At 30.1% G+C, this 27360-nt stretch overlaps 2 protein-coding genes across 3 annotated transcripts; both read right to left on the bottom strand.

Moving 5' to 3' along the window:
- Window positions 1-1142: 1142 nt before the first annotated feature.
- Window positions 1143-24537, bottom strand: LOC105341036 (uncharacterized). 2 transcript variants are annotated; one of them, XM_066065637.1, is made up of 8 exons: window positions 23724-24537; window positions 21899-22102; window positions 21344-21607; window positions 20766-20846; window positions 19420-19513; window positions 18667-18855; window positions 18124-18321; window positions 1143-1428 (listed from the first exon to the last, which is right to left on the bottom strand). In XM_066065637.1, the coding sequence occupies exons 3-8, from the start codon at window positions 21600-21602 to the stop codon at window positions 1233-1235; spliced, it is 1017 nt and encodes a 338-aa protein (XP_065921709.1). In that variant the 5' UTR covers window positions 21603-21607; window positions 21899-22102; window positions 23724-24537; the 3' UTR covers window positions 1143-1232. The 2 variants fall into 2 exon arrangements, with proteins under 2 accessions (XP_065921709.1, XP_065921704.1); XM_066065632.1 differs by lacking the exon at window positions 23724-24537 and adding an exon at window positions 22703-22836 and having other exon boundaries at window positions 1146-1428.
- On the bottom strand, window positions 6608-10740 carry LOC117687911 (perlucin-like protein). Its single transcript, XM_066065639.1, has 6 exons — window positions 10373-10740; window positions 8776-8867; window positions 7806-7896; window positions 7489-7617; window positions 6885-6978; window positions 6608-6714 (listed from the first exon to the last, which is right to left on the bottom strand). Exons 1-6 carry the CDS (start codon window positions 10671-10673, stop codon window positions 6687-6689), a joined length of 735 nt encoding a protein of 244 aa, XP_065921711.1. The 5' UTR covers window positions 10674-10740; the 3' UTR covers window positions 6608-6686.
- Window positions 24538-27360: the final 2823 nt, after the last annotated feature.

Raw genomic sequence — 27360 nt, forward strand, 5'->3', positions numbered from 1 at the left:
AGCTTTCTTTACATAGCAAAGAATTTCAAGCTCTGTAACTTATGATTCTCAAACTTTTTTTGCCAATTTAAGATGTGTTACTGAAGCATTGTAGGCATTAAAATATACCAAAATCATAACCATGCCCCTTTAAAAGAAAATATACAATCAGTAACTGTTGCATTTTAATAAGGTAAACCCGCGGTTTTTTTTAAAGATATTTTTTTTATTTTTAGAGAGGGTTATAATTATATATTTTTTCAGTCTCAATTTTACCCAACTGTTAGGGAATGTTATTTTTTATCTGGATTACTTTCACACTAACCCCGCTGTATCATCACGTATTATGCATGGTACATGTATGCTATCTATCAAAGTTCATGTTGCATATTTTGTTTTTTGCATTTTATTTAATACATTTTCAACGCTCTTGTTTTGGCCCATTTATCGTGGGTTGAATCTGTTTTAAGTTGCAGTAACATACAGTTTTCATTTAATTTTTAAAAAAAAACACACATTGTCTAGATATGTAATTTTAAAAAAAAATCATTTTTTTTCACGTATGGGAACAATATTTAGGACACAATAACATGAACACATCGCAATAGAACAAACAAATTAAAAAAGAAAATGGGGTAAAACACGAGTTAAACATGAGTTCCTTTGCATGCAGGCATTCTTTAATGCTGTTTCAGCAAATACTTGACTTTGGTCAAGTTATCTATTTCCTTTCGATGTTGTCTTCAGGTTGCACGGGTAGTTCGTAAATAGATTCCTCCTCATAACAGTCATTTCCTTTTAAATTTTCGTAACAATTTAAACTTAGTACCTAGTTTCTTTTGCAGGTGGCGTTGCATATTCTTTTTCACACAAACTTTTTGCGTCTAGAGAGAAAATGAAAAGTACATAAATCTGTATCATTTTTTATGACATAACAGTGGATTTAAATTAAAATTTTTGCAAGTAAACTATTACCAACGATAAAACATGGCAAATAACATTGCACCGTTGTGTATCAGTATAAAACTTACTATTTTTATTGAATTTTCCAATCCACTGCTAGTGCAAATGTCAATGCAAAATGAAATTACAATATATGACATAGTTATGAATTAAAAAAAAATCACACAATTCTTTACTCTTACGGTGCAAACAATCTAATATTTCATTCTCAACTGACCAAGTATATTACTTGTAATATATTGTGTATCAAATTCATATATCATATTTGTGTAAATATACAAATGTTTAATTCAGGTAAACAATACATACATCTCTGAATCTAAGATAGTTTCTGTTACTGTAAGCTCTTCATAGTCTGCCAAATCAGGATCGTCTTTATTCAGGTCCTCGTAAAATTTACCATCAGAATGAGTTTCATTAGTTGACAGACGATTAGTCTTTTCTGATTTTGAAGTAAGTCCTCTTTTAAAATAACATTGTTTACATCTGAAAATAAAAAAAAACAACACACAAATTGTCTATTTTAATTGTAACGTGAAAAATAACACTGATAGTTTGCACCCTTTTAAGGCAAGTCCTGAATATTTTATGTACCCATTGTTGATTGTCTTGGTTTGTTAGAAAGATTTACATAATGTCTTCCCTTGATAAACAAGTATCTGTAGGAAAGATCGAGCGTGTTTGCTATAAAGAAAAGGTCACCAATTTTTTCAATTTTGTTATTCTATCGATCGTCCTGTTAAATTAAGGTCTAAGTGATCGATTCTAAAAAAAAAGGGGGTTGATTTATATGCTAAGTAGATGGAACAATTTTATACAATTACCGTCCCCTTGAACCCAATGCAACCTCTGTAACGGGTGGGATAAATTATCTGGCATTGCAACAGATGCGATGATACCCCGCATTTACCAGAGTTTCGAATTTAGTTCAGATTGCATGTAATATTCAACGGAAGGCTGACAATGACATCGAAAAAGGCTGATTTAATCATGCAAAAAATATATTATATATAAATAATGAGAAACTAAAGTAATGGGTGAGAGAAGTCATTTACTTTAGGTCAGACGACGCGTTCCTCAAAAAATGATCATTATTAAAAAAATGTTTTTTCAGCAATTCAAGTGTATTTTTAGGAAGATTATATAGGAAACTGCACATTCTAGTATCTTGAGCAAACGCCTTTTTTGCGATTTATTTTGTCAAAGTAGTAGATTGCGTAGATATCAGGCTTGTCCGTGCAAAACTGCAAAATCGCAAATCGATTTTCTTCAGAAATAGAGAAATATCTGTTTTTAGCGATATTGCTTTAAGTTTTTTGTTAGTTTTCTTTTCTCTGTACATGTTTACTCAGTGAAATAAACACCGCACTCTGAAAGAGAGTACCATAGTTTGTTCAGTACCAATATTATTTTTTTTTAAAGAAATGAGTTGGGTTCCATTGTACAAAATTCTTTAAATAATCGATTTTTTTAAGTATTTACTTTTTATGATAAAAAAAATTCAGATCATTGATAACAAAATTGCCAATAAATTATTTTCTATTCATATCTCCCAGAGACCCCGTTTGACATGTAAGAAAAAAAATCCTACTTAGTATTTTATGAAAGGAAATCTAAAAAAAAGTTAACCTACTGTTTTGTAATGAGATTAACTCTCCGCCATCAAATGTCGCCTCTGTATCCGACGGTCCAAGGAACTGTCCAAAAATGAAGTTCACCTTGTTAGAGGACGCCGTGCCCAAAGATATAGGTTGTATCGCCGCCTTTTGAAGTTTCCGTATAATTTCAGCATTCTAAAATGTAATATGTAAATTTAAAATATTTACTCGTAGGAAAAGGTTCGTACATTGATCCTCAATATTACTTTAGACCTTTATAAAACACAATTGACACAATAATAGTTACTTGCATTTAATTTAGCTTATAGTAAGTTTGAAATTTTAAATAAAATATTGGAAGGTTTACATTACAAAGTTTAAAAGATATAAAAAATAACTGATTGGTTATAAATTTATTATTCATCAGTAATTTTTCAGTCACTAGTATATATATTTAACCTATTACTGCAAAGATAAAAAAAAAACCCAAGTTTAATTAGTAGTTTGACTTTAATTAATTATAAGCAAATACTAATTGAAAAAAAAAAAAACTTACGAAATTTTGTCCTCCGATCAGTAAACATAATATCCCTACGGAGAGATAGAGTCTCATCAAACCCATGTTGCACCACCAGAGTCAATATAACAATAAACAACAATGCATGCACTTTTTCATATATTAAAAAAAGAAGTATTTCAACGTGACAAAAGCAGCTGCTTCTACGCAGTCTGTAATACCGTAATTTATCAAACAAATGTATGGCAATTGCTGAAGGGAAATGTATCATCAATGACACTATCTGACAGTTTTAATAAAGAATATAAATAAAACTGTTCGTAATTATTACACATAATTTAGGAAATAACATATTGATTTTCACGATTATTCCTCTATACCTATAAGTATACGATGCAAAATTAATCGCAGTTATTTCACATCAAATGACCCTTATCGGCTATAATCCATGTTTGAATGTAACGATTTTCGGTTTGTTTACGATCAACTTGCAGAATAGAAATGTCGAACATATGCAGTACTATAAACCTTAACATTTTAAATGCAATATTTTAGTTTTGCATGGTTTTTAAAAGTCGTAACCGAAAATATCGAAGGTTAGTTAAAACAAGTTGTTATATCATATATCATCTTTATATGACAACAAACAAATTGCCCTCACTAATAAACAAAAGATTAGTATAGTTTTTCTCAATGTTTTTGATTCATCGATCTGAAATGTAAACCACATATGCATTCATCACTGTATAACCACAGTATGTAAGGAGACAATGACACCATCTCTATTATTATTTATGCAATTTACACTGTATAGGTAGCCTTAAGGAATAACATCGTTAGGCCACAAATCCATATTAAATTACTTAATAGTAGTCTGATATATACTTCAGATCGATTTTTGCTCAGACAACAATTTGAATTGCTTTATTCAATTCTAAAATGTTTTGTATCACTTATAGGGATATTTCTGGTACACGTATTTCGCAAGATCATTTTCAGAGGAACATTTTCTTCCAAGGATTTGCAACAGTTTTCTGAGAAGTGTGGGGGTTAAATGAATTTGGAGACAAAGCTTTGATGAGATATGTACAACAATAAACCAAAGTACTGAAGTACTGTTGGGAGTTGGTTTTCTTGATTATTTTAATTTCTATAAAAAAACGATATATAATTTCGGATGGCGAGTAGTTAGTTAGCTGTATTTGAATAAGTAGGCACTTTTCTTTCTAAGATGAATTGTTGGGGTTTTTTGACAAGCATTCCGAGCTCGGCTATAATTGGAAAATCCCATTTGAATCATATTGTGTACTATTTAGTTATCTGGAAATTTGTACTCACGCAATATTGAACTCTGGCGTTGGAACACATATAAGTTCGAAAAAAAGATTGTTCGTATCATTTAAAATCTGACTTATTTAAATGTTTATCAAAATGTTAGAATTCTCATTTTAAAAAAATGCTTCTAAATATATTACAGCGAGCTTATCGATTACTTTCAAGTTCTTAGTTTTGTCAGCGGTGATGATTTGTGTTCAGATTCAAACACTTTTTCACTTCCAGTTTACAATAGTAACTGCATCTGAAAGTTGATCAAAATCAACTCCCAAAAGTGGTTTGCCATGACAGTTTTTTGTTGTTGTTGAAAGATTGTGTTCCCTTTTCAGTGTTATACCCTGATAATATTTTCAGGTTTGATAACCTTCAGCTACGTCTGGCATTGTGTCTACAAACAACCCTCTATATACAACAATTTCTGCAAAATAATAAATATATATAAAATTGTACTCATTTTAAATGCTAATGGAATCCATCATTACTTACCCTATTTGAATGCCAATTAAGATTTTCAACGTCATTTTGATATTTGATACCGATTAATTTAGACCTAGAAGTAAAATGGAGGCTTTGGAAATTATGTTCTTTCAATCAAAAACTTGCTTGCAAATATACTTTTAAATATTCTTGTCGATATTCCGTTTGCAATATTTAGTCTGTATAGAGCTCAATAAACCGATAGAAATGCAAACACCTTAACTGAAAAGAAAATATTCTAAAACATAACAAACATCTTTAAAAAGTTACAAAAATGCAATAAAAAACAAGAGGCCCATGGGCCACATCGCTCACCTGAGGAACAATAGGTATGATAAAATCAGCTCATATGACAAACAATCTGGACAATGTACAATAATACATGTAGATCCTGTATAAATAAAATACATTTTCCCCCTGGATATTCTTATGTATATAATCATTAGTCCCTTTTCTTACAGGATAATTTTATAGTCATATCACATGTTGAGTATTGCAGTTCTCCAAAAAAGATCCTTAACAATTGTTTATATATGGGATATAAAGCAACATCGAACTCTGAACCTTCTTGTGAGGCCGACGAATTGTCCTGGAGCCAAAGTCATAACAATTATAAAGAATCATCTGGCTGATTAGTTTCTGAGAAGAAGATTTTTAAAGAATAACTCTATATATTCCTATGTAAAACTTTAACACCCCCCCTCCCATGTGGCCCCACCCTACCCCCATGGATCATGATTTTCACAACTTGGAATCTACACTACCTGAGGATGCTTCCACACAAGTTTCAGCTTTCCTGGCTGATTAGTTTCTGAGAAGAATATTTTTGATGATTTACACTATATATTCCTATGTAAAACTTCGACCCCCACTGAGGCCCCACCTTACCCCCAGGGATAATGATTTTCACAACTTAAAATCTACACTACCTGAGGATGCTGTCACACAAGTTTCGGCTTTCCTGGCTGATTAGTTTCTGAGAAGCGGTTTTTAGAAATTTACTCTATAGATATATTCCTATGTAAAACATTAACACCCCCCCCCCCCAATGTGGCCTCACCCTACCCCCAGAGGTCATGATTTTCACAACTTTGAATCTACACTACTTGAGGATGCTTCCACACAAGTGTCAGCTTTCCTGGCTGATTAGTTTCTGAAAGAGGCTTTTCAAAGATTTACTCTATATATTCCTATGTAAAACTTCGACCCCCCTTGTTGCCCTACCCTACCCCCGGGGGTCGTGATTTTCACAACTTGGAATCTACATTACCTGAGGATGCTTCCACACAAGTTTCAGTTTTCATGGCTGATTAGCTTTTGAGAAGAAGGTTTTTAAAGATTTACTCCCTATATGCCTATGTAAAACTTCGAACCCCCATTGTGGCCCCCACCCTACCCCCCGGCTTCATGGTTCTTGAGAAGAAGATTTTTTAAATTACTCGAAATTTTCCTTAAATTCTAATTATCTTCCCTTGAAAACAATTTTCACAACTTTGAATCTTCTTTGCCTAAGGATGATTTGTGCAAAGTTTGGTTGAAATTGGCCCAGTAGTTCTTGAGAAGATGTTGAAAATGTGAAAAGTTTACGGACAGACGGACATATAGAGGGACGAACGGACGGACAGACGGACGACAGACAAAATGTGATCAGAATAGCTCACTCGAGCTCACTTGAGCTTTCCGCTCAGGTGAGTTAAAAAACGAAAAAAAACACTAAACAAACAAATAAACAAACATACTATGTTGCATTTGTTTATTCAGACTAGTAATGATATAATAGTGAATAACTGTCTTGCACGGGTATTACATCTTCACGTTCATCCTATGAGGTCCAAATCTCCAAGACTAAAAAAGAAATATCCAGCACTTAGAAAAAATAAAAAAAAATCTCATGATATTGTCAACTATATTTTTTATTGTAAGTGTAATAGATGTCTTGATAAAATAATTGAATGGTTGTTTGAAAAAATGCAATAACATAAATCATTTCTCAAAAGTAATGCAACAAAACGTACGTTATTTCGCAGATGTAGCCATGTAACTCGGGGCAATAGTCATCACACCATTGGTAGTTAAGGTCCTTTCTCATCGCAAGACAATGCTGTTGTCCTGAAAGTTATATATTTTTAAAAACTACAATATTTTGTTATGATTATTAAGTTTTCCAAAATGTAGGAGCTTTTTTTAAAGTGAGTCTGTTTTTGATATGCTAAACCTCTTTTTTATTATGTACAACATAAAAAGATTGAACAGCAGGCACATACATGTACTGTTTAGATTCAAGCACTAGCCCCGAAATATATCATCATACACATTCATTTTGCTGTTTAAACACTTTCAGAAGAACTTGTCTTGATTTCTTTTCTACGTGTATATATACATAGTTAAAATGGTACAAAATCTGTTGAATACCGTATATCCGGAAAGTTTAATGACAAGCAAAACCTATATATATATATATATATATATATATATATATATATATATATATATATATATATATATATATATATATATATATATATATATATATAAGGTTTTATGTAACAGTGACATATCTAGCTTGTAATGTGATTTACTTACATCACAAGTAAAGAGTAATGCGAAAAATATAAGTACCCGGACGATCTGGTTCTGTGCGGTACCAGTCCGTATATCCACTGTTTATTTTTTGTTCCGTTTGAACCCAGTACCAAGTCTGATTAGATGTGAATTGGTCGGTACCACCAAGCCACCACATAAAACTTGCTGAAAATGAAAAACAAAACTGAGTGTGTAAGTAAAGATTTGATTTAAAAATCCTGCATTTTTGACAGACTCCATCACAATTTCGTTGCCAGAGGCTTAAAAGTATAGTTTGCAAATTGATCGCCGCCAACAAGCTCTCATTCAAGATATCTTTTTTTTTTTACGAAATTAGGAAACCAAAGTCTGACCAAATTCATGACGCAGTCTATTCTGTATGAACGTCTCCTCAGTCTGAGACTCAATGGCTACCAAACTCGCACCAACTGAAGCACAGCTGTCCTGGGAGAGAAAGAAATACAAACATTGTTTAAAGGTTATTTAAGGAGGCCGACTTTAGTTTTCACTGCCCAGTTTTTGCGCAGTCTTGTAAACTACAATGTTTTGTTACCTCTTAGTTTTCTTTCGATATCATTTATTAAATAAAACACGATAAACAAAATACAGATTAAAACGTTAAGACTTTTTTTTATAGGAAAACTATTTTTTAAACGATTTTACTGCTGTACGGTAGGTCAGAGTTGCCATTGTGCCTTCATAATGTTAAGATAAAATGAAGTGTTGTAGAATTACGTAATAAGAAATAGCATAAAAATGTTATCATGTAAGGCCGTCGAAATTCAATTCACATGATAATGCTATCCTTGTGGTCATTTTTTTGATTTTCGAATGAATCCATTTTACCAATCTGTAATGCTCCAAAAATATAGCAAAATTTGGTGTATTTCAATAATTTAAGATAGCCCCCAATAAAGTCCAGATAATTTAATTTGGTATTTTTTATATATAAGGTAGAGAATGACATTAATAATTACATATAAAAAAATTGAGAGACATTTCTATTCTAGCATTTTTTACAATTCTGCTTCGAAGTGCCAAAAATGAATCTTTCCTATATTTCTTTATAGTAAATGAACTTATATTTAGAGATGCCTCCCCAAAAAGAACCAAATGGCAGATATGTTTGAATATTCGCATATAAACAATAGTTTGGTAGACTTCATATGGTTAAACAATAAAAAGTTTTGCAATAGTATTTTTTTCGCAAAAAACAAAATCAGCTACCTTTAACTTGCCCAAATAATTTCAAAGCCTATATTATACCTTCACACTTTTTTTTAAACCAGCTTATCTAGTTTGTTGCATTAAAACAAAACATACCAATGAACTGTTCCAAGGCTGGGTGTCTTTGGAAAATAAGTAGCAAGAGTTCCCATAGTGGTCCCAGCCAATAGGACATCGTGCGGCAGATTCTGAACAACAAACATATCTCGTGTACAGATGCATACACATGATTCAATTCAAACCCAATTTTAAAACGTTATATGAAAAGTGCACTAACTACTTTGTCATTTGGGCTTATAACATATTTATTTTGAGAAAAATAGGAAACCAAACATTTTCAAAGTAAGCAACTGTTTTGTGAAGAGAATTAACTTTAGCCAACATTTTTACACAAATATCTGTGCTTCTCAATCACTTCATATTTTTTTAAAAGTTATTAGGAATAAAACAATTGGCAAACAAATTGTATTGATTTTGTTACATGTATTAATTATTGATTTCATTTAAATAGTCTGTATTTTTATATATTTTCATTGTGGCAATAAACAATAATATATTTAGCAGGAAGCTGCAGTGATTGTTCATTTTAGCCTTCTCAAAACAGCTGCCAATCTTCTTGAAAAAAAACCCACCAAATGGTGAAAATTTTATCAAGGACAGGCGAAACGATTTTTTTTGTATCTCCTCGTAATATAGAGTTCCAGTAAAATTATCATTATTTATCATTATTTTTCAAATGATTAGAATTTTTTTTATATAATGATATGCCATAAGGGTCACGTGGTTATAGCGGTGGCCACTCCCAGCTAGGAGCGTATATTCCATAGTTCGTGAGTTCAAGCCCCCCTCGAGGTGAGGCTGCAATATAGTGAATTCCACCGTGCTCTATACAAGTACCTATTTCTATATCATTAATTCACACAGGATGAATTTCTGTCATTATGCCATTCAGTAATATTTCAGTTGACTGAATGGCAAAGGACCATCCTATGCCCACTGCTTGAAAACACAACTTTACAAAGTAAGTAAAGAATAAGTTTTACAGACTAATAACAGGGAAAAGAAACTAGGTAAACATTAAACCCCATATTTCTTGTGAATTTCAAAAACAGCTTAGCTGTCAATTTCATGATCGCTTTAGAAATACATGTATAAAGATATGTAAAAAATATCAATTATTAAGCGAAAAAATATCGGTGCAAATAATTAATCAAAAGGAACTAATACATGTATTTCTTTTCACTTTGTACGTGCATATCAATGTTATTTGAACACTAACAAAGTATTTCGTGAATCGTTGAAGTATTATTTTTGTAAATTTCAAAACAATGTTTATAAAAATGATATCATTCTTAATTACCTTTCATGATTAATTATGTCACAACAACTAAAGATATGTATTAAAAGCACTTAAGTCTCTATAGAGCATTTACTATTTGAACATCAAAGCTATATATCAATACATATGTCTACCAACATATATCTAAAATCATCAAAAATGCTTTGGTTTTTCAGTATTTTTTTAAAAAATGAAAATCGCCTTTTGTTGGTACCGAATGAGATGCAATAAAAAAGGAGAACTGCGCTGATTAGAACATTTAAAACAAGTATCTAAAAAAGCAGACAATTTAATAGGTATTTGAAAACAATGTTTTTTTAGTTAAAAACGAATACATTAATATACATTACGCACTTGCTCTAGATCTGTAATATTTCCATCCTGATTCTTCAACCAATGTATTATTTGGTGTACAAAAGGCATGGACTCGACACATTTGAGTAACTGAGTTGAAACCAAAACACTCACAGTTTTCTTGTTGACAAACAACAGAACATAGAGCAGAAGATGAATGTCCGTATTCTGCTAGAAGATTATCCAACACGATATTATTGTCAAAGATCTGTTCTGCCTGTAATGTTCGCATTGCCGAACGGCACATTTTTACAAGAATGTAGAATACGCAAAATACGAATACAGTTTTGAAAGTGAACATTTCTCTGTGCAGTCAGTTAGTGTTTAGGTAATGTGACTGATCGAACGAACGTCACAAGAATGTAACCTATCTGTTGTATCAACGCTTGTTTTTAAACGATTGGAAACAATCAATACATGTTTTGAACCATTTTACATTTGATACGTCCATTAAATTCATATCTTTATTTCCATTTCGAATCACTTTTCAATTCCCACCTGTGTTGAATAATACATTGAATGGTTGATTTACTGAAACGATTTGATTAACAGAGCACAGAGCATGAACCGTCTCTTTTTGAATATATCCACATCTAACATCTAGCTTATTGCCAATTTCTGAATGATTTGAAGTATAATGGGAGTAAACATTCTTTTAAATCACCAAAAATGTTGATTAAATGAAATCAAAACTGTTATTTTTGACGAAAGAAGGCCATTGTATACTTATTTAATGTTTTGGATGATTGTTTATTTTCAATAATGTGAATTTAGTTTTTTTGTCGATTTCAAACAGGAAGTCTTTGATTACCAAACTGTGTATTTGAATTCAAATCTTTTCATCAGTAAACGCAGTCTTCCAATAAAGAAATACAGGAGTAATTTGAAATCCCTGCACCAAATTAAATTGACTTTCACGGAATGATACAGTAAACCATACTGTGTTTTACTTAAAATTCAGTGAATGCTTTCGTTCCAATTTGCTGCATCAATTTTGATTGATTTACAAGGAATGGCACATTATGGAATTAATATTTTATACAATAAAATATACTGTGTTTTACTTAAAATGTAGAATAATTCCCTAGCACAAATTTTGATTAATTTACCTGGAATATCACATGGAATGAATATTTTATATAGTAAAAGATACAGTGTTTAATTTAAATTCAGAGAATTTTCTAATTGGAATCACCAACATCAACTTAGATTGATTTTACACGTAATGGTTCATTATGTTTCTCATATATATATATATATATATATATATATATATATATATATATATATATATATATATATATATATATATATATATATATATATTTATATATGAAATGTTTCGAAATATTATCTGACAATGCTTAATTAAATTTTCTATATTTTGAAACATACTATATCTCCACTATACTTATGAGTTTGACATACCATGCATATTCCAGGGAAGAAATCAACATGCAATGAAAACAATAATACTTTCTCAGAAAAGATTCATTTTATATATAAAGTATAAGTTTAAAAACTATCGTCTTTCTATAATGCATGTTCAAAATTATAATGTTCATTAAACATGCTTATGTTGTATACATTTTTATAGATAGCGTCTCTCTCTCTCTCTCTCTCTCTCTCTCTCTCTCTCTCTCTCTCTCTCTCTCTCTCTCTCTCTCTCTCTCTGCTTTTCTGTAATTTTTTACATGCCTGATAACATCAGCGAAATACGTGGACAAATAAACTGCAATAATCAAAATGATTTGAGAAATCAAAAATTGATAGGAAAATACAGAAACAAAAGACATTTTATTATAACAATGCATTTTGTTTATCTGCTACGACTGTGAAAGCACAGAACATATAATACAATTTTTAAAATCATTTTTTTTTTGTTTTCACGGGGCAGGAAACAGGAGAACGAAAATTGAGAATGTTTAAAGGTATAATACAATGGAGTTTCCTCTTTGTGAGGTATGCACAATCGTTTGCAATGAATATCGATGAAACACTAGTTGAAGCAATACAATCAGAACAATGTGAATATAAATAGATTGGAATAGTTTTATTTGCATGTGGATACACATTTTAAACAAAAGATTTAAAACAATGGTAGTAGAAATAATTTAGAGTAAGTTATTTGAATGTGCATCTGCCAAGAGGAAGGACAGAACAATTTGTTCTCAAGGAGAAATGTGTTTTATTCATTACGAAGGAAATTCAAAGATACCAAATAAGCGAAATTAAACTTTATAATGAATCTGACAATGAAATGAAATGAACAGTTTAACATTATCACCGCAGGAAAAATAGGACTTATATTTTCCATACCATGAATACATGCATTTTTCTAAAAATCGAAATTTGGGATTTAATTGGCGAAATGCAGACTTTTGAGTGAATTAAGTACATATATATTGAATGCTTAAGAAATGATGACTCAGTGGAAAGTTTACATATTTTATAAAACATTTTCCAGTTTAAAATTTGAAAAAAAAAATCATTGCAATATTCTTCATCTTTTTTAATTAATACATGGAATGGTACATCGATGGATTTTGATGCTATTATTTTATGAGGAAAACAAATCGAGCTCGGTTTTGATTGATATAAGTGGTACATTTTAACTTGAATATTTTCAAGAACTTCTGACGTAAAATCTTCATGCTTTATCGTCTGTGGTTTATTTTGGTAAATTTTCACGGACTGGTACTTTTTAATTGATATTTCATTAAGATGTAATATAAGTTACATAGATATTTACAGACAATGTGTGCTTACAATCAAACCTAGCTTTGTTTTATATAATCTAGATTTAAAATATTATATATAAAAGTGAGATAAATGGATTTAATATTATGTTTTAATGTGCAAATTCCAAAAAGTCAATCTCCTGTTCTCAAAACATTTCAGATATATTATTAAAGGTACATGTTAGTATTTTGTTTAAACGCAATTAAATTTGATTACCCCCCCCCCCCAAAAAAAAATTATCTAAGAAAAAGACAATCTAGTAGTTGTGATTGAAAACGTTAAAGACTTAATTGAAAGCAATTTTCATTTCTTAAAGGACATGTTTTAAAATCAAACCCTGGACATAAAACAGAATATTAAGTACCATTTATCCCACTTCTTTTTGATATATCAAAAAACAAACATAAAGCTATCAAACGTCAAGGGTATGCTCAAGAAGATAATATAGGAAATTGCATACTCTAGTATTTTGCAGAAATGTCTGGTAAAGTATCTTATTTTTTCGCAAGAAGGCTCGTCAAAGTAGTAGTAAATCGATAAAAAAATCTTGGAAAGAGTTTAGGAACGTATCTTATGACCGAAACTGTCCAACGTCAAATTCACTACTTGTAGATAATAAAATTTTATCTTGTTGATGAAATGAAGATTTATGAAACAAAGAAATCCAGTCGCTTTAAAATACCAACACGTGTGCATGTAATGAATAATAGTCTATAGAGCACATACATCCACCTTTCACGAAAATAGCAATCAGACAAAAGACGTAGGCACTTGACATGGTCAACAATGATGATATATGTTACTTATAAAGTTAATCAGTATATCAAGTCTATGCTCACATAAACCTTGACTGAATTATTATCAAAGACCTGGTAAATGGCATCGACTTTTATTTATCAATATCTTGACACAATTTAAACATTCTCAAAATGCAAAGCTTTGTTCTATCATATTATGTATTTTTTTTTAAATCGAATTCTATCAATAACTGAATTCAGGTATGTTTTTAATATTAGAAGTAAAATTAGATTTCAATATTCATATACAAATCAAAGAATTGGTGACAAATGTACAATACATTTTGAATCGCCTATGTTTTAGGTATATTTAAGTAAGAATCTGACTTGTATCTCATTTTATCTCTTTTATCCCCCCCACCCCGAACCTAATTTGTAGGTCGATACTGTAGAAGCTATAATATTCGTTGGTGATTTAATTCTGTTATCTTCGTTCTCAGCATTTATAACGAAATTAAATCCATGACAACTTTTTAATCCAATTATTCATAAATACAGAGTTGATACGTAAAATATGTTAGAGATTATGATATAACGAAATTAAATCCGAACGAAATTGTATTTGGTTTAAAAACAACGTAGTTTTAACCCAACTATATTGTGCTTCTACAGTACATTTTAAAACTCTATTTCAAGCACAAGTTAAAGAATAAACGGGCCCTTAATAACTTGGAGGTTCCGGTAATAGCTCCGGTATATTGCTGAATCGTTCACATCTGATACATGTGTGTGCTCCTTCTTTATGATTCGGTGAATTATTCATAAACCTCAAATGAGCAATAAATGTTAATATTTTGAATTTATAATCTACACAATTAATTAGTTAACATATCATTCGTGTTTTTTTTCTTTAAAATACATTTTAAAGCATTTTTGTATTTGTAATTTGTTATATTTGTTTGTAATACCTGACGTACGTTTGTTGTCGTTAAAAAAGTAACTGCGTTTAGCATTTAAGTAACTGACATAGCCACTGTTGTCAACTTTAGTCGCACATACATGTATCATTTCTTCCTCTTATATAACTTAAAACTTATATAAATTCATAAATACGCATTATTTTCCTTTCATCTAGCGCCATATTAGTTGTTGATTTTTAGTGTATTGCTCATCTTTACACACCCCCTATATAAGGCCGAGAGCACTATCCATGCTTCACCGCAATAAGGCATGTCATACACCCGAACATGTTACACTGGACGATAACAAATTCAGAAACGCGGTTTGAACAAGAATAATATGACAATCACAGGACTGACACGGAATACCAAATGAGCGACGAACAAAGACGGACTGAAATCCAGGAACAAATACTTTAAAAATCCTAGATAATTGTGGACTGTTTTCCTGTGTATATTACAATGTAAAACATCGCACATTCGCAAACCACACACTGTGAGACTGCAAGTCGAACAATGTCGATGATCGGATAAATTTTAGAAATTGAGCGTTTTTAAAGAATCCGATGGAAACAATGTTACGCTGTTACTTTCTTGGACTTACTATCATAACGTTTATCTACTGTGTTAGATGTAGTGCCGCCAAGGTTTTCGAAAAGATGCAGACATTAGGCACTCTGTATGAACGACACGCGTGTTCGGTGTGCTAAGATTGCGAAGTAAGACAGCACTACCTGTGCAAAATAATACCTTAGAAATTCTTTCAAAGGAAAAATATATTTTATATTTTATTTATTGCATTTTCCTTCATTCTCTTCATTCTTTATTACAGTCATTTTACTACAATGTGTAGATCGTGCATCATGAATTGCGTTCAACCAGAATGACTCGGAAAGAAACCGGCCGTAGCTTTCTCAACCGGTATACATGTATATACCCCAGTGGCAGTAGAGGAGAGATCGAAACTGATATTACGTACACATGCTCTTATGAATTCATGCCAGTTTATATGTTCAGTGTACATGTACGTACTTAACACACTTTTTTAACAAAAACTACAGTACATACATATTGTTTAAGAATTGTGTTCAAGAAATAATAACAATATTTCATTGCATTTTGTTAGCTTTGTTTCCAATAATGTATCATCAATGAAAAGGCGATTTTATGTACATTAACCTGCACTTCCTATGTATTTAAAGAGCAGTACTATTAAAAGAAAAAGATATACAAGCAGTACATGTAACTTGCATTTTACATTAAGTACACCTGTGTTTTTATTTGAGAGGGGTATTATTTCATTTTTTTTCATTCTCAATTTGAACCAACTTTTGAGAAATGTTGGGTTTTTTATCTGGATTACTTACATGCCATACCCGCTGTGTCGTCATATATTATGTATGATACCTGTATGATATTTATTAAAGTTCATGTTGAATATTTTTTTAAATGTTCTTTATTAAATACATATTCAACACTCATGTTTCGCCCCATGTTCGGTGGTTGAATCTGTTTTAAGTGGGATTATCGTACAGTTTCATGCAATTAAAAACAATTTTCTAGATATATACAATCCATATGTAATTTAAGAAAAAAAAATATTTTTTTTTCATGTATGGGAACAATTTTAAGGACCTAATAACATGAAAATATCGCAATAGAAACAACAAATCTAACATAAACTGGGGTAAAACATGAGTTCATTTGCATGCAGGCATTCTTTAATACTGTTTCAGCAAATCCTTGACTTTGGTCTAGTAATCTATTTCCTTTTGATGTTGTCTTCAGGTTGTGCGGGTAGTTCGTAAATAGGTTCCTCCTCATAACAGTCATCTCCATCTAAATTTTCGTAACAATTTAAACTTGGAACATCACAATAAAAATCAGAGTTTGAAACACGTTCCTCATTTAAGATGCTAGTTTCTTTTGCAGGTTGAGTTGCATATTCTTTTTCACACACAAACTGTTTGCGTCTAAAGAGAAAACGAAAGTGTGTTTAAGTACATAAATTTATATCATTTTTTATGACATAACAGTGGGTTTATATTACAATTTGTGCAAGTAAACTATAACCAACGATAAAACATGTCAAAAGACAGTGCACCGTTGTGTATCAGTATAAAAATTACTATTTTATTCAATTTTCCAAACCACTGCTAGTGCAAATGTCAATGCAAAATGAAATTACAATATATGACAAATATAGCTATGAATTAAAAAAAAATTGCACAATCCTTTACTCTTACGGTGCAAACAATATAATATTTCATTCTAAACTGGCCAAGTATATTACTTGTAATATAGTATGTATCAATTTGAAATTCATATATATCAAAATGTTGTATTTGTGTAAATATACAAACGTTTAATTCAGGTAAACAATACATACATCTCTGAATCTAAGATAGTTTCCGTTACTGTTAGCTCTTCATAGTCTGCCAAATCAGGATCGTCTTTACTCAGGTCCTCGTAAAATTTACCATCAGAATGAGTTTCATTAGTTGACAGTCGACTAGTCTTTTCTGATTTTGAAGTAAGTCCTCTTTTAAAATAACTTTGTTTACATCTGAAAAAAAACCCACAAAAATTGTCCATTACAATTGTAACATTAGAAATATCACTGCTATTTTTTTGTTGGAAAGTATCACATTTATTCTTATGAACGTTAATCATGCTTTAAACTCTGACAATGACATTTTGAGTGGAAATACCAACACGTCATTAACCATGCTAGAACTAATGAAAAAAGAGTTGTCTTTCTTTACATTACAACACCGTATTTACATCTAACAAGTTTCATTTCCTCTAGTTCTTATTTAATTCATAGCTCTATAGAAGCAGCCAGACTGAAATATACAAGCCCCATTTATTAAAATCAACAGCGGCTGAAACTACTGACAATAACATGACAGGACTGAAATTGACAAGCACTGTTTATCGATTAGTCAAAACCTACAGCGACCTAAGAAAAAGCACGGACTGCACAAAATACTGATGATGATATTAGACTTAAAGTCTCACAGGAGACAATTTGGCTGGGTTTTTTTAAACAAACGTACCTAGGTACAATAACAGTGATTTATGGAATTTTATTAATTTTTCATAATCAATTTACTAATTAGATAAAAGAAAGGTGTTAATGTAAACAATACAATTTCTCTTTGATGATTCATGCGAGTTATGAAAATAGCGATCATTGCAGAAAAAAAAAATTATATAAACCGCTAGTGCGGGTTGTGTATTTTTTCTGCGATTTGTAGTGTTTTCCTGAAAAAAAACAACTAGAAAAAATAGTTTTAAAAAAATAACTTACGTCGACAGGTTAACTTCCTCGTCAATTGTTTTTTTGGGATTACTGTTATTTACAACACATTCAACTTCGTGCACGTTTTCATAAGATACATGGTCACAGTTGGAGCTATTTTCATTAACTGATGTTTGGCTACTTGTATCAGCTTGAGTTGATTCTTGTTGAGTTACCAATCTTTTTTTGAGCAAAGTCGTTATGCGTCTAAAATAAACCAGAAGCGATTGGTTTTTTTTTTATTTATTATGAATAAAAGCAATCTTTTTTATTGGAAGTAAATCAATATAGACACATATTTTGAAAAAAAGTATTCAAATAAATAAACAAACAGCAGGAGTACAGTGCTTTTGCTTTTTCTCTTTTACAATAAACTGTTATTGTGCCTTAGACTTAACTTTGATGATACCATCGTATTAGTTTTAATATCAACGTTGGAACACAAAAATAAGATAAACGAATGTTTGGTTTTAAATGTAAGTGCAAATATGTCTTTAAAATGTTTATATAAATTGTGAACAGGTTTAAAAACATAAGAAATTTATAACGTACGTCTGCAACTCTGTTTGCATGTCCAGTCTGGTTGAATGTTTATAGTTGAACTTATTACAAATAAATCGTTTAAGGTTAGCATTGGTTAGAGGGATTGTAGTCACTTCATTGGTTTGACCTGGGTTACATGTACTAAATGTAGTGTCATGTTTTGGTGTATATTTTCTTTTGAAAAGGCACTTGTTTCCTCTAAAATATGAGAAAAAAATAATACTGTATACCTTTTTTATATTTTTAAATCAGATAAATGAATATACGGCGATAAAGCTTAAAACATGATGCATGTGCATATAAGCCACAACTAATATGTAACACATATGACAAAATTTAATACAATATTTGTAAAAAAGAAAAAAAGAAAAAGGAAAGAAAGAATTAAAATAGATGAATTGGTGATAAAATAGGTTTAGCGTAATTCTAAGTTTAAATAAGAGTAAACTGGGCGCATGCGATAAAATGGCTACTTTGATCCATGTGCATTCAAAGATATTATGATTTTACAAGGCATAAAAAACACACCGTGGTTTATTGTGTTGAAAACAGATTTTGCTTTTTTGAATTAAATTTGTCAGATGTATCGCGTGCATCAGTAACAGTTATTTTACTATTTTTTGGAAATGTTTATCTGTTGCTTACTAATATCACAAAAATCTATGATATATTTTAATATTAAACAACAGTTTAAGGCTTTTAAAGGTCAAACTATGGGAACACATAAACAAAATTATTTGAAAATCTGAGAATGTAACATACCGTTTAATACGACAAAACAAGACATATACCATGAAAAGGAATGCCAGTCCAAAATAAAGACTTAATTGTATTACTGGGTAGCTCGAATCTTGATCTGCAAATAAACACATGAAATCATATACTTCTTAACCTATCCTTTACCTCATACAAATATTAAAGCAACATGGCCATTACTAGCGACATTATTAACGGAAATTACGAAACAGTCAACGGATAGAGCCACTTTTGTTGTACTTGAATACTATTAATTAAAATAAAATACTTAGATTTTTTTTAGATCAGTTATGTAACTGTTTCAATTACGTCGAAATGTTTAGCTTCATTTTACTAAAATTACAGTCATTGTATATTTTCCCTTATGTTTGCATTGCAAATCTGCGAGGTTCAATTTTCTACGAATACACTTTTCAGATTCATGCACCAATAGCACAGATACAAACGTTTCCACGTGTTTTGAGTATATATATTTTTATACAATTAAATGAAACTTTCAATCTTACGCAACGAATTTGATATGTCCTTTTTAAAAACGATCGGTAATTTAAATCTAGTACTTGATAAAAAAAAAATTCCTCCACAAACTATATGGCATTATTTTTTTTGTCGTGGAACTAACTAAATGCATGTAATATGTTAATATGGCAGTTCCATGTATCTTTTATATCCCTGACTAAGCGCGTAAATAATGGCTTTAAAGCGGCGATACACAATATTTCATATAAATAGACAGAAAATATAAACATAAGCATTGAATACTTATTTTTGGATGTTGTTGGTCCTATGACACACCAAGCAGTGCCGACAAATTACCATACCGCGTTCACGCGCGGTATTCAATTTGTCTGCACCGCTTGGTGTGTCATAGGACCGACGACATCAAAAAAATAAGCATTCAATGCTTAAGTGTAACATTGTACTGTGTGTGGAAATATTTTGGTTTGCTGCGGTATTTAAGCAATGAGTTACGATTAACACACAATTAGAAACTTAAAAAAACCCAATAATTTAGCCATTTTTGCAAATAATTTATCTACAGTCATATGGAAAACATAATAGGTGAACTGTTCACGGTGGGCTTAAACTTTTTTTTAGATGCTTCAAGTAAAACCCCTTCTAATTCACCAATACCAACATATTTTGTTTTAAGAAATACTTTTATATATTTCTGAAATCCACGTTAAACCACATTTGAATAATTCCTAAAACTGTAGCCTTCTAAAATGCAGCAATTATGATTGTCAGTTAAAATAATATAATGTGTACTTATTGCATTAATTGGTGTTGTCGATTAAATCCGTGTTTATCATTTACTGAGTAAGATCACTCTATAACTTGTATAAACTTACTACAGAAACCACTGCTAACATCACACGTCAGACATCCGCGGCATGGTCTACAGTCTTCGCCATATCTCCCAACTTCACATCCTTTACAATAGATGATAAAGGTCAGAACATAATTTTGCATTTCTTAGAAAAAAATTTTCGGTATGTTCTTTGAGGTATAAAATTATCCAATTTCTTGATAATCCTTCAAATGTCTGTCTTTTTTAGATAGAAGTTTAAAACAAAAGTACAAAAAAGCTGTCAATCAGAAAGCTCTGGTGTTTTTTTTTTTATTCTTATCCATTTTCAATCTTTTTAACAGCAGTTTTGATAACAATTCTTTTAAATACATTTATTCTTATCATTTTTGCTTTATTTTGTAAATCAATATTTTTTTTCAATTAAATTCAGGAATATCACGACAAAAGAAAGCTAAACCTTTAAACTAAATTTATGAAATTTATTTGCCTATTTAATGAATTAACTGTAATGACAGAAATAAAACATATTAACGGCTTAGTAAAGGAACGTAATGACAGAAAAAACCCCCCATATAAACAGTTATATGCCAATAGATTTTAGGTTTCAAAATCACATACCATAAACCTCTATTTTACAAATTTCAAGGCCATTTTCTAAAAAAGAATCCTCTTCAGGAGCGTTGTACTTTGTCTCCACAATGACGTATCTAGCTGTGTATTTACACGGTATGTTTATCATATTTATAGGCAATGCCTTGTACACTCTATTTTCGGTGTAACAGCGTATTCTCTGTTTTGTTGTTGAGGTAGTTGCTGAAAATTCCGACACATCAAGGTAGAACCTTCCTCTCCTGTACCGTCCCGTAGAATTAGACATATATACTACAATGTTTTAAAACTGATGATTTCAATTGATAAATATTTCTTACGCAAAAATCAAAAGTCCTTTTAATGTTATCTTACATATACGCATTCTACAAGTAGATTACATATACTCATTCTACAAGTAAATTAAAAAATCATTGAAGTAAAAAAGGGAAAGAGACAAGAAAACAGGATCACGTACCTTACTGTAATTAAATAGACTATAAGACTGATTTTGAAAACAAATGATAACATTAATTTTTATACAGCAGTAATGTTATAAATTAGTATGTTAAAAATTGAACCTACCATCTCGTCGATGGATTCGCACATTATTTAAGCTATATGGTTTCCCTAAGTCTACCTGAAGCCGAGTTTGTGTCTGGTTTGTATTAGTGCGCGAACAATTAGGTTCATTGAAATCTAAATTCCAATCATCAGCTAATGCTGCTTCGTGGCCTTGATATGTTGAAATCTGTAATATATTTGTTGTTTTTCTTCTGGAAAGGTGTTCTATACAAAACGAAAGAAAAATATTAACTAGGAGTACAATAAAATACATTAAGGAGAATTGAACACTTATTAACATCTGCATATATTGTTTTGAAAGTGTTATCATGTGGGGTTTTTTTTCAGCCATTGTTTTAAATGTTTTGTAATCTATATGTCCGGATATAAAGTTTGCACATATACACACCATTCACATAATTTATTTCAAGCTATATAGATAATATTTACTATTGATCAAATTTCATAATGTCAAATATGATTACGTTATAATTTGACTATTTAAAACATTTGAAAACAGTGGGATTTTTCGCTAAATAAGTATAGTATACGGCAAATACATTTCATTACACATTCTTATAAAGATAGCATACATTTATTTATAAAACAAATATAATTCGTTGCTCTTCCTTAACCAAAACACCAATTGTGAAACACTATATTTTCTTTAATATAATATTGCTTTATCAAAACATTACCAAACATTACCCACCCTCAGTCATCAAATGATTCTAATTTTTTTTTTTTTTTTGTTACAAATGATACAGTTGTTACTTTAACCTTTTAAAAACAATATATTTTGTTTCATATTTAAGCAGTACATACCTAAACAATAATAAATATTGGCAATACACATCAATATTGTGATGAAAAAAGAAAACATATTCAATCCCATGAAAATAATCGTACGTTTTTATATTCTGGTTTTTTTTTTAAGAAATGATATAATAACAGGAAACTTATTTTTTAAGAGCTAAGTGTCATCGGATGAAAAAATATAAACACATAAATAGAAATATCAGGAAAATTAAAATGAAACGTACGTGTTCTAAAAGTACTTGAAAATCATTTGTTTTAATAGTCATGCAAAAGGATATCGAAAAAAAATTTATCTAAGTTTGGCCTAAGAATTTAGGAAGTTGGTGCTTTCAATTTGCGTTTAATTGAGGAAATTTGTCCTTTCCGATTAACAAATTAATTTACGCTATATAGTTAACCTGGAAATAGTGTCGTTACTTTTCTCCTCAATACAGTTTTGCAAACCTAGATAATAATAACAATGTTAACTTTAAACAATGAGTCTCATAAAAGAATATAACAAGAGTCTCTATATGACGAAAGGCACCAATTTTTTTGCAGATAGTAAAAAAAAAGTAGGGACAAATAATATTTGCAATGAAATCCCTAGAACGAATTTATCAAGCAAAGAAAGAAAATATTTTTAAAAATCTGCACAGAAAATGAAAATTTAATAAATTAGCATGAATGATAACAAATTAAAAGTCTACGATAGATGGCCCGCTAAATATGTATTCTTTGAATACCCATAACGTCTGAGAAGTTAGGCCATTCAAATTCATGAGTTGTGCGGTACAATCATGAAGACATGCGTTGTTACCATGGAAGTATTCACTGATTAAAGTATTGATATTGATTTAAATCCCGTGATTTAAATGACAAAACAAAATCTAAATTGCATCCCTCCATAGATCGCTCATAATGCAAATGCATTTTCAAGTGATAATTATGAACATAGCAATAATGATATAAGAAATTTATATTGAAGGGTAAATTTAGATATTACTATAACTTTGATTATACATTTCTAGCAAACAATGGAGTCTACCTTCTGCTTTTTATCAAATCGTATTTTTTCGAGTGTACCGGACGCTGCCTTTTGACAAGTCTGAGTGAAACGTTTTTGTTCAATCCCTTTCAGATATATAGACTAAAAACAAAACAAGATAAAATTTGAAAACACGTTTGGTTGTGAATTGAACAATGACATTTTTGCCAGAATTTGACCCCGAAAAATAATTTTAAAAAATGAGTTTAATCTAGCAATTAACAAATATTAAATGAAATTGATATCATTAACTGAAATTGAAAACCTGTTAATATAGTCGATATTGCTTGCATTAATAAACTACAGAAACTATAGAGTTGTGTATTCATACATTGGTATTATTATGTGCCACTTTTGTTTTAATATCAAAGCAATATGAGCTGCAATTTTCATGATGAAATTTATTTTTTAACGAAAATATTACTTTCTACTAAAATGACAAAAATATAATGGTTTTTAAATTTCTTTTCGTCAAATTTTTGTTAAAAGGGCCAATAAGGAGCCTTAATTCGAGTGAAATTAAATTATTGTCGTCCTGTACAAAAATGTCCTGTATGTTCCTTAAAAATTAATATTTTGTCCAACCTAATTTATAATAAAAGTTTTTACATGCAGATTTAGCATACTAGCAGGTTTTTACAGCAAAATGAAATTCTAAAAAATACAGCTCATATTGCTTTAAGTTTTTTAAGGCATAATATATAGTTGAGGTTGATTGCGTTTTGAACACAATGGAGTGATAATAATGATAAGAAAATGAAACTTACGTGTTATAATAGTACTTGAAAATAATTTGAATTTAATAAGCATGCACAATGATATACATGTATAATGAAATAACTTATCTAAGTTTAGTCTTGGCGTATAGGAAGTTGGTGCTTCCAATTTGCGTTAAATTGAGGAAATAAACTCTCTCCGATAATCAAATTAGAAACTTAATTTAATTGATATATTTTTTAAAAATAATACTTGCGGGTATTTTGGGTTTTTCTGTCGTATACCTCATTTGATTTATTTAATCACGGTTTCTTTTTACCTTGCTATTGTTGACAACCATGATTCCACACAACTAAATAGAATATTGACAAACAAACAATGTAGCTTAAATTTATGTCCATATTTGAAATTGAGCAATCAAGTATGATAATATGTTCAATAAAGTCAGATAAGAACAATGTACATAATAATACATGTAGATGTTCAGTTTTTTTTTTTAAAAAACAAGAGACATAGATTCCTTGATACAATTTAAAATTAAAATAAAAAAAAAAAGACATAAACATATACAGTAGCAAAAATATAAATTTACACCTAAAATGGCTGTGCGTCAAATTATGTTATGCAAATTGACAAATCTCCCGTTCTGTAATACATCTTTACATTACATTAGCTTTAGAACCGTAGTGTTTCTATTGCTGAGGTTTTCTAAAATTTATATGAAACACAAATAGAATAGTAAAATATAATTTTATGTAACGGAAAGAAGTGCAAGATATTATATTGTAGTATGTTCTAAAATCTTAAGGCTATTGACAGGTTTGATAAAAAAAGGACATTGTTAAAACCGTTTTTACTGCACAATTTCTTCTTTTTTATTATCACAATATTTTACAAAACAAATAAAACAATAATGCTATATAAAATTATTATCTGTAGTAATTAGGAGTAACCAAAGTGGTTTAGTAAAATAAAAAACAAGTATAACATACATTTTTTTTAAAAATAAAAGAAAACGTGCAATGCTATGTAAATTAAGTATTTGATTTCAAAGTTATATAAAAAATTTATACCAAAAAAATAAAAACCGTTGATGAAACACACGGGTGCAGTCATAAGTCATGTTTCCATGCTAACACGGACTGAAGATAAAACACTCAAACTGCACTACTATGATCAAAAAGGGAATTTAAATGGCTTAATTAATCTGAAAAGTGATTTTCGGTATTTGCTATTTTCATGCTGAATTAAATACATGGTATCAATTAGGTAAAACATGTCGCAATATTGCTGTTAACAAGAACTTGAGGAAAACTTCCGTTTAAAATTTAAAATAGGGAAATTAGTGAATTTGATAATTACATGGAATAATATCATTTTTAATAGTATATAAAGTTAACTTATGTAAGTATTACATAACCAAACGTTCGCAAATAATTTTAAATATTTTTATTTTGTTTTTATCGCACAAATCTTCTGTTTATATTTTTCAGAAATCATACCGTGATTGCAGAAAAAAACCAACAATACATACATTTTTGTTTATCACCATTAGTAACTAAAATGCCATATCCGCAATAATATTAACATCCTGTGTACTAATCGTTTAAACAGATCAGGATCATCTGTCTTAGTATTAAAAATCTAATTTTTATTGAGTCCTAGAAAAAACAAATAAATATTCTCATTATATTCTCATTATAATTAAAAATCACAATGTATCTTTAATATCAAAATGATGCATTATAACAACTTTTGAATGTGTATCTAAAAGCATTCATGATTTGTCTTTTAATGGTACGTTTATTTGTAAATCGTTTTAACACGTTTTTTTTAATTCATGTAAATTATATCTGGTTTAGTTCGTAAATGGTAATCATAAATCTGTACCCCCCCCCCCCCATTTAGTATTTGCATTCATTATCCCTAAAGTAAACATTATTATCACATCTTAATTTATCTGGTCAATTGATGCAGAAGCCTCATTAGATCCGATGACGTGGTCACATGCGAAAGCCATTGCTCTTGCTCTATCGGTACCTTTTTGAAGGGTTGCTAAAAGGTTTCTGATATTTAACTAGCCTTGCTGAGAGGTCACGACATTTTCTACTTTTTCCGTTCGATGTATGTATTTTGGCAACATTGTTGCTAACAACAATGCGCTAGTTACCTGAAATGTTTACTGGGATTATTAAATGTAATTGACATGATTAAACACTATAGAATAGACTCCCCAAGTATGAACCGGACATAAAAAGCCTCTTACTGTATGTTCAGAAAACATATACATTTTGGTATTATATTTGTAAAATTAAAAAAAAGCTGTTCGAAAGGAAGTGAGTATGGCTTGCATTTAACGTTATTTGTTAATTTTTTCCCGTTATTTAAACTATGATATAAATTATTATCATCTACGGAAATAGCACAAGGAAAGTGATTAGTTTGAGTAAAAATAATTGAGGAAAAAGTTTTAAATTAAACTACATCAATGATGTTTAACTGAAAATACAACCATCATATGGTACACATTTTAAGATCAATGAGATTCTATTTATAAAGTGTAAGATTGTCACGTATATTAGAGATTTGTGTTATAGCTAAATACTCCTTTATAGAGACAATTTCTCTCGCTTTAAGAATAAGCATGCCTTCATATATCTATAATTTTAGATGGTTTTATTGTGTAATAATTGAAAATTGAGAAAAGTTACAGATCGAGAATATCTACTTTAACCTATGAAATACTATTGATAACAAATCATGAAACACCGTTTTTCTTTATGATATGTATAATTAATTAAACTTAGATATTTTCAAACAATTTTTTAAAAATTTTACTGAATCAGAACTAAAATGATTTCCAGGTGTATTTTCTACTATGGGGATAACATAACCATTTTACAGTAAACGTGTGATATTT

This window comes from Magallana gigas, chromosome 1 (assembly GCF_963853765.1).
Source record: "Magallana gigas chromosome 1, xbMagGiga1.1, whole genome shotgun sequence".
Classification (NCBI taxonomy): Eukaryota; Metazoa; Mollusca; class Bivalvia; order Ostreida; family Ostreidae; genus Magallana; species Magallana gigas.

What these genes read in the sequence shown, in the direction of transcription:
- LOC117687911 (XM_066065639.1), bottom strand. Translation starts at nt 10,673, where the DNA reads ATGTTCACTTTCAAAACTGTATTCGTATTTTGCGTATTCTACATTCTT. An exon ending in ATATTACAGATCTAGAGCAA is followed by an intron (nt 8,868 to 10,372) that starts GTGCGTAATGTA and finishes TTTGTTGTTCAG; the next exon opens with AATCTGCCGCACGATGTCCT. An exon ending in TAGACTGCGTCATGAATTTG is followed by an intron (nt 7,618 to 7,805) that starts GTCAGACTTTGG and finishes TTTCATTTTCAG; the next exon opens with CAAGTTTTATGTGGTGGCTT.
- LOC105341036 (XM_066065632.1), bottom strand. Translation starts at nt 22,772, where the DNA reads ATGGGATTGAATATGTTTTCTTTTTTCATCACAATATTGATGTGTATT. An exon ending in TTGTAAAATAGAGGTTTATG is followed by an intron (nt 20,847 to 21,343) that starts GTATGTGATTTT and finishes TCTATTGTAAAG; the next exon opens with GATGTGAAGTTGGGAGATAT. An exon ending in TTGTTTTGTCGTATTAAACG is followed by an intron (nt 18,856 to 19,419) that starts GTATGTTACATT and finishes CTCATATTTTAG; the next exon opens with AGGAAACAAGTGCCTTTTCA.